At 36.3% G+C, this 8,545-nt stretch overlaps 1 protein-coding gene and 1 non-coding gene across 2 annotated transcripts; one reads left to right on the top strand and one right to left on the bottom strand.

Moving 5' to 3' along the window:
* Window positions 1–3,133: 3,133 nt before the first annotated feature.
* LOC127079219 (uncharacterized) lies at window positions 3,134–3,571 on the top strand. Its single transcript, XM_051019630.1, has one exon. The coding sequence runs from the start codon at window positions 3,134–3,136 to the stop codon at window positions 3,569–3,571; it is 438 nt and encodes a 145-aa protein (XP_050875587.1).
* Window positions 3,572–5,110: 1,539 nt separating this feature from the next.
* Window positions 5,111–5,182, bottom strand: TRNAG-UCC (transfer RNA glycine (anticodon UCC)). The gene has a single exon. It is a non-coding gene; the product is annotated as a tRNA-Gly (tRNA).
* Between the last annotated feature and the right edge of the window lie 3,363 nt (window positions 5,183–8,545).

Raw genomic sequence — 8,545 nt, 5'->3', positions numbered from 1 at the left:
AATCCAAGGCAGTGTTGGAGCATCCAACGCACCGAAGAAATACTCTGGAGGATTCCAAAAGAAAAAAGAGGGTGATACAAATGCTATCTCAAGGGGGTATAAGGGTAAATAACAAATCCCTTATGATCAAGTTGTTGTTGTGATACCTATACCATACCAGCAACCAATACAAAAACGACAAGTTTATCAGCAACAACCTCCACCACAACGACAATAATAGAACTCCCCTTCATAGCAACAGTTTAAGCCAAGACTACCATGAAGGTAGCTTGACCCTTTTCCTGTGCCTTATAGCCAGATATTTATATACTTACAGAAGGAAGGATTGTTGACTTTAAGAGAATTAAGGCCAATGACCTTTCTTAGTATTCTAGAGAGTATGTTGGTATGGAAATCATATTCAACTGTGGGGACTTTCCCAACTTACCACTCATTGGGACTCAAGGATGTATCAACTCTAATACAGTTTTATCAGTAAGGCAACTTGGGTACCCAATGGAAGGTCCTCAAGATGCGAACTCTTTGGAAGCCTTTTACTACTTGACTTAGAGGTTGAAAGTGCTAGCTTATTCCAAAGGGTTAAGGAAGCTTGGAAAAAGTGGATATTAGAATACTCCTTGTTTTCCAATCACATGACCTCTTTTTCTCATCATCCGTGTTCCATTGTGCTTTCGTTTTAGGTACAACATTACCATCGGCATTGATCATAGTAATTTCAAATGGACCATTTTGGATGGCATTCCATACATTTCTATCAATGGACTTGATATGGACGCGTATACAATCCTTCCAATAACCATAGTTTTCTCTATTGAAAACAGGTGCTCTATTATACGACCCTTTAGGTTCGGAAGCCATAATCTAATAAGTGATTTTGAAGCACAAGATAAATTGGTGCTCGTGATACCATTTGTTAGACGAGGGAAACGATCTAGAAGGGGGTGAATAGAACGCAAATAAATTTTCTTCGATTAAAAAATATGTTTTAAAAATTATTTACTATGGCAAGCGAAAGCAATTCCGGATCGACACTCGTCTCTCCCGAACCGTTATCAGAAGAATCAGATATACATATAAACCATAACAAAATGTAAAACAATGATGAGAAACAAATAAATATGTTTTCTAAAATAACGTTTGAACAATTAACACTTTGTAATCAATTTTCAATGAAATAGGAAACAAAAATTAAATAAGACAATATATCAAACACTTGGTATGCAATAAACACCAAGTTAATTTTTCTTTCTATTGATGATATAAAAAACCAATTGTAATTGTTTAGATTGCAATTATCTTTACAATATAGTATGAAATACTTCAACACAAATATAATTTTCAGTTTATCAAATTGCACAATAAATGTTTTATTAAATAATAGAGAGAGAGAGAGAGAGAGAGAGAGAGGGGGGGGGGACACAAGAATTTGTTTAGGAAATTCCCCATGTATCCTTACTATGGGTACGTCTATCCCAAATTCCGAATAGAATTGAGATATTGAATTAACCTTTGCAAGAGATGTATATAAGAGAAAAATAGCAATCTGAACCCCTAAACCCTATATTTCATGTTGATTTTATCTTCTTATCTCCCATTGATCTTAAACAAGATCAAGTGATCCAAGATTTCCAATTTGATCCTGCGGTTACCTTTACTCCTTTGACGGAAAATCCTTTCTTCAAAGCTTTCACTCAGTTGAATCCTCATTGCGAAATCTTGTACAAAAACCCCTAAATCACCCTTGATCTTGGAGGAAAAACCCTAAGTGGTTCTATCAATGAAACCCTCAAAGAATTCTCAACCCAATTTGATTACAACAATCATAAATTTGACCTTATCAATCTTATGTAGATGGAACCCAATAATAATGATTATGTGTAATTATTGTGTGTATGCATCAAAGAATACTGAAGATGACGAGCAATGCTTTGTATGTTCCTGGTTTCAATGTTGAAAAATGATGCATCTCTCTCTCTCTCTCTCTCTCTATATATATATATATATATATATATATATATATATGTGTGTGTGTGTGTGTGTGTGTGTGTGTGTGTGTATGTGTGTGTGTGTATGTGTGTGTTGTGTGTGTATGAGAGAGAGAGAGAGAGAAAGAAATAATAGGAAAAAAATAGATTTTTAGCAAAATTACAAGTTTGGAAAAATTGAAATGATATGTATTGACTCCAAGAAGGTGCGAGTCGACCCATAGAAGTTTTTCAGCTTCTATGTATCGACCTATAATGTCTATCAGTCAACCCCAAGAAGGCAGAGTTATTTGGCTTGCCAAAACATCAGTTGGAGTCGACCTCAAGAAGTCATGTGTCGACCCACTCATGCTATGTACCGAACCACGAGACTTGTGTATCGACACATACAAGGCAACAACTTTTCTTTTAAAATGCCTTCAGTATTTGTCGATGCATAACATGGATGTGTCGACCCATAACTATGTTTTTCATATAAAATCATAATTTTGACTTATAAAAATGTTTCTAACATGTTTTTAAATGTCTTAAGATAAAAATGCATATCTAGACATAGAGAGAAAGGTCTAATGTACACAAATACTAAGTGTCCTAGTTTTGACGTCATACAAAACATTTCTAAAAGGGATAGTGCACTCACAATATATATTGTGCCATAGTTGTAGTAATTTTTGGCATGTGTATATGTACATTGTTGCCGATATGTTCAGTACCAAACTTACATTATGTCTAATATGTATTCTAGACATGTATTATTCGGGTGTTACAATTAGTATCAAAGCAGGTCGAATCCTCGACCTAGCCTTGAAATGTCATGAGTTATTCTTTCTGCCTCATATGTGTATTGTCGTCATTGTTCTCGATTTCATATTTATAGCATTGAGCATAATCAACTTAATTATATTTGTATGACATTTAGGATTATGGCTGACAGACGCAGAGGTCCTAGTAGGCCTAGAACTCATAATCCAAATTCAGAACCAGCAATTAGGCGTGATGGATTTCAATGGCCTCAATTTGTCCAACAAATGCAGCAGTAGCATCAAAACCAATTCATGCAACAGATGATGTAACAATTGAATGACGGTCTTCACCCCTAAGTGATTCCACAAGAAGCTGCAGGTGGTAATTTCTGAGATTTCTTTCATATGAATCCTCCTGAGTTTCATGGTGGATTAGATCCTGTGAAAGCTCATAAGTGGATAAATAACATATTGAGAATTTTTCAAATAGTGCACTGCAGTGAAGATAATAAGGTTGTGTTTGCTTCTCACATGATGAGGGGTCTTGCTATCAGATGGTGGGAGAGTGCTTCGATTGTAATGACTAATCAAGGAGTACCCAGGGATTGGGAACATTTTAAAACTACTTTTTTGGACAAGTATTTTTCAAGAACTTTGAGGACTCATAAGCAGTTTGAATTCCAGCAGCTTAGGCAGGGTAATATGTCAATGGACGAGTATGCAGAAAAGTTTGAGGATATGGCAACTTACTTCAGGCAAGCCATGTATGGATTAGATGAGAAGTGGAAAGTTGATCAGTTTCTATTTGGATTGAGGAGTGAAATATCTCATAGTGTTTCTTAGAGAGAGTTCACTACTTATGCGGAGTTGTTCAGACAATGTTATGTGGATGAAAATAGTTTGAAGAAGGTTCGGCAGGAAAGGGATCAATATAGAGTTGGCCAGAAGGAACAAGGAAGACCAAGTCATCTGTTTAGGCCTAGACCTCAATCCTTCAACGGAAAACAAGTGCAACGTGCAAAATCTACTCAGCCTCCTTTTTGTCAGTGGTGTAAGAAACTCATTTTGGAAGATTTGCTACCGGAGGGATGAGATGTTATCAGTGTCAAGGAGAAGGTCATATGGCTAGGGATTATCCTCAGAAGAAGGTTCAGATGCAAGGGAAGAGTATCGATCGAGTTTATACCAAAGGATGCAAAGAAGGCTAAGGGTAACAATGAATTGATTGCTGGTACATGTCACTTAAATGATAATCCTTATTTTGTATTGTATGATTGTGGAGCAACACTCTTTTTTATCGATCAATATATGTAGTGTTTTGGTTTGAAAGCGATTCATTTATCTCCTCCTATGGTGGTAACTACCGCAATGGATGTTGTTGTTGAAACACCATTGATTTTTTAAAATTGTTCGTTGTTGGTGAATGATAGAGTTTTCCATATTTATATCATATGTTTACCCCTTAATAAAGTTGACGTAGTCTTGGAAATGAACTGACTTTCTGTCAATTCGGTGTTTATTGGATGTGAAGAGTAGCTAATTGATTTTTCGCTGCTTAATATTTAAACTATTTTCAAAATGATTTTGAACACTTATTTTAATTTGTAATTTTTTTATATCATGTTCTTCTGAACCACACAACTCACCCACCGCTCATCTTATGTGGGAAGTCACATGTCCAACAAGTGGCATCAGAGCCTAATTCATATTTAAGGACTAATTGTCTCAAGAGAAATATGATTTTCGATAAGAGATCTTTTTTAAACACACCGTCACTTTTTAATAATAGTAGATTTGATATTTGGCAAGCTAAATTTAGAATATTTTTACAAAGCATAAATAATGAATAATGAGAAATAATAGTCAATGGTCCAAATATCTCTGATCAAGTAACTAGTGATGAAATAGTAGATAAACCCATTTCTCTTTGTACCGAAGAGAAAAAGAAAGAGACTAAGAGTATAAATATTAAATATATGAGAAGACTAAACTACTCTTAGTGAGATACAATAAAAATTATATAATAATAATAATAATATTAATAATATTAGATGACAATTTAAATTATAATAGTACATTATTAATATAAATTATTTTTTTCTCAATTAGACCAAACTCATAAGATGGCATAAATAGTAAAGTAGTTGTTATTCAAATAAAAAATGATCATGTAATGTGATTTTTATAATTTAGTTTCTGTTTATAAATACAAATTAATATATAGTTGGAATGGTTATATTCAATTGAAATGGTTAAAAATGTTTGTTTTACATTACAAAATAAATAATAAACCAATTAGAAATTCTTCCATTGGCCAGAACATGCGGTCAATACACATTCGTTAGTTTTTTCTAATGAATTGAAAAAATAAAAATACTTAACTGCGTTTGCCGGGAGTCGAACCCGGGTCTATTGCTTGGAAGGCAATTATCCTGACCGTTGGACTACAAACGCGCGCATGTTCCAATTCACTGTTTTCGTTTATTCGAATATTTCTTTAATCTCCAAATATTCACATGTGTTGTAAAATAGCAGTACCTTGGGAGCTGAGCTGCCATTATTTCCTCTACTGGATGTTTTAGCTTCTATATATTAACTAAGCAAATCCCATAGAATGACTTGTTAGAATTTTCTCTTTTATCAAATCTATTGGCTTTGTGTAATTTTAATCATAAATGCATATGAGTTGTTATTTTTCATTCGGGTAATATAATTCATGAGTATATGGAATCATCGTATCTAAATTACTAAGTTTTAAAGCTTAGTGTTTTATACCATTATTAATTGGTATCTTAAAAATACTGAGTTTTTTTTAGCTATACCATTTGAGTGTTTTAATATAGAATTTAAATTTTCTTAAACATAATCATTACCGGCACCTACGAGAAGGGAACTTACAAACTGAACCACTTTATAATTGTCTCTAATTTGATCATAACCAAATTTATGAAGAGGATATCAAGGGCTCCGAGGAGGTAGCAGCGACTTAAGACTACGGCAAGGGATGACCTTGTATTAGAAGTTGGATTCCATGATATAGGTTTTTTATTGAAGCTTTGTTTGAGGCAGATGCCAACAATATGGAGGTTAAGGTTGAACAAACCAATCATCTGACTACAATATGAGATGTCTTCCAACTTGTTAAACCATCATAGGTGTCTACTTTATTTTGCCTCTTATTCAGTCCACGACCTCCATGGTGAACACTTTTATTGTCTTTGATCTATACATCCCACCCCTATCTCATGTTGATGCACCCCTAGGGAGGGTTAATCTTGGCTAGAGAAAAAATTTCATCAGCAAGAAATAGAGGGAACATACATAAGAAAGATAAAGTGTTGTTGGTAATCATAGTGGTAAAAAAAAAGTACAAGTGTGTGTTCTCCCTGCAAGGGCATGGAGACTCAAAGGTCTTAGTATGTGTATAACACGTTTTGATGGTGAATGCTTGCTCACGGCGGCGATAAGCCATGTACGGTGGTGTTTGAAGCTACTTAAGAGTCCAACTCACATGAGGTGAGACACGTTGTTAGTGGCCGACACTACTAGGATTGCAGGCAGACGATTAGGTTGTTCGTGGTAACGAGTGTGATGCTCTTTTAGTTATGGTGAGTGTGTATGACTTAGAGTATGTCTTCATCTTCTTGAGATGAGAGATATTTATAGAGGTCTCTAGGACCTAGGGTTTTCTCGGAAAGGTCCACCGCCCACTTAGTCAATAATGGGCAGTTGAAATCCTATTTCCAAGGGATTCATGGGTCAGTTAATGACATTGACTTTCTCTCACCCCTAGAAAGCGTCTTATCCCACGGTTCCCGCGTAAGGGCGAGGGAAGACTACAGGGCAAGGCGGTACCTTCATTTGGGATACATGCATTCGTCGTATCTCCTTGGACGGTATAAAGGCATCACCCTATGTGAAGCCCTTTGCAATTATAGCATTACATAGTCCCTCAAACCAGAGACCATCAGTAGAAGATAAAGTGTTTTTAAATCACGACTCGTGGGAGTATCCCGAGAACCTGTATTTTTTCTCTTGAGTTTCTAGCCCTCTTGGGGAAATCTTAATCTTTAGTTATGGTGCATGCAATGTAACTCGTTATGGGTCCTCAAACATGGGCTTAGTGGAATTTCAGGTTCCATATCCTTTAGGCGCCGTGATGTGTGAACTGGATGATGGGACAACAAGTTCTTCAGGAGAGGTGATATATCTTCATAGGTGGGACTTCTGTCGAGCCCTCAAGCAAGACTGGTGATCCTCTCTCAGGTGCAGGATATGGGTCGCGCCTCTTAAGCATGATCTATTGGATATGATCTTGCACGAGGAGACACTAAGTCCCATAGGCGGATGTTTGGTCAGCCTATGTTTTTAGGCATTATAATGTATAACTAGGTTGATGAGACATTAAGTCCCTCACGTCAGGTATTTTATCTCCACAGTCGGAACTTCTACCAAGCTCTCAAGAAAGACTGGTGATCATATTTCTGGGGCGGGATATGGGTCGCGTCTCTTAGACATGATTATTGGATATGATCCCGCCCTAGGAGACACTAAGTCGGTCAGGTGAAGGTTTGATAACCTAAGTTCTTAGGCATAATAATGTATAACTCGAATGATGAGACATTAAGTCCCTCATGTAGGGTATTTTATCTTCATAGGTGAGACTTATATCGATCCCTCAGGCAAGACTGGTGATCCTATCATTGGGGCATGATATGGCTCATGCCTCTTTGGTGTGATTTATTGGATATGATCCCGTCCGAGGAGACACCAAGTCCCTCAAGCAGAAGTTTGGTTAGCCAAAGTTTTTAGGCATAATAATTTATAACTTGATTGATGAGACACTAAGTCCCTCGGGCGAGGTGTTTTATCTTCACAGGCGGGACTTCTATCAAGCCCTCAAGCAAGACTGATAATCCTGTCTTCTGGTTTGTATATGGGTCGCGCCTTTTAGGCATGATTTATTAGATATGATCCATGTCGCTGCGCGAAAAAAAAAACCCTAGCGCATTGCATGCTTGGAATAACCACGAAGTCGCCACCGAACTTTATTGTTTCAAAGTAATGGGAAAGTATTGATAAAACCCACGAAAGAAAAGAAAAATGGTCGTCGCAACCAAATCGGTTTCGGGAGTCGATTATGTAAGGGGAAAGTATTAACACCCCTCATATCTGTTGTACTCAACGATACCCATTTAGTTAGTCATGCGAATGAGTGTTAGTGTGACTCATTTTCCATCTTCTACTTATTATGCGAGAAGCGAGAAAAAAGAAAGATGGGTTTTTAGGTGGTGAGAGTGTGTTATGTGAAAAGAGAGAAGGTAAATATTATGTGAGTGTTAATATGGTGATTTTGTGAGTGTTTTAAGAAAATGAAGAAGAGCTATTATTAGTGAGTTGTAGAAAAATCATGTCAAAAGTGAGAGAAAAATAATGAGTTTTATGGTGTGTGTGGCTTTTGTTTTGTATGGAGCATGAATAAGAAGATGAAATGGTAGTACGTGGTATATATTTTTTTCCTGAACATGAGGAGGGGCGGTTGAAATGGTATGAAGAATGATTGTATGGAGGGTGATGATATTGATGAAAAAGAGATATGGATGGAGAAGGAATCTTTTGGCATTGAAAGTGGACCGAAAAAAATGGAGGGAGGAGAAGCTCTTGTGGTGTGGTCACCACTCTTTCCTTTACATGTGACCCATTTTTTTTGTATTTTAGTGGGATAAGATAATGAAAGAGACGTTGGAGACGTGTCCCATGCGCTCAAAAAATGGGAAAGAAGTTGTTTCTTTTTATTATTTCTTTTCATTATTATTA

This window comes from Lathyrus oleraceus, chromosome 5, assembly GCF_024323335.1.
Source record: "Lathyrus oleraceus cultivar Zhongwan6 chromosome 5, CAAS_Psat_ZW6_1.0, whole genome shotgun sequence".
Lineage (NCBI taxonomy): Eukaryota > Viridiplantae > Streptophyta > Magnoliopsida > Fabales > Fabaceae > Lathyrus > Lathyrus oleraceus.
The sequence above is the reverse complement of the archived record's forward strand: the minus strand, read 5'-3'. Positions and strand labels throughout refer to the sequence as shown.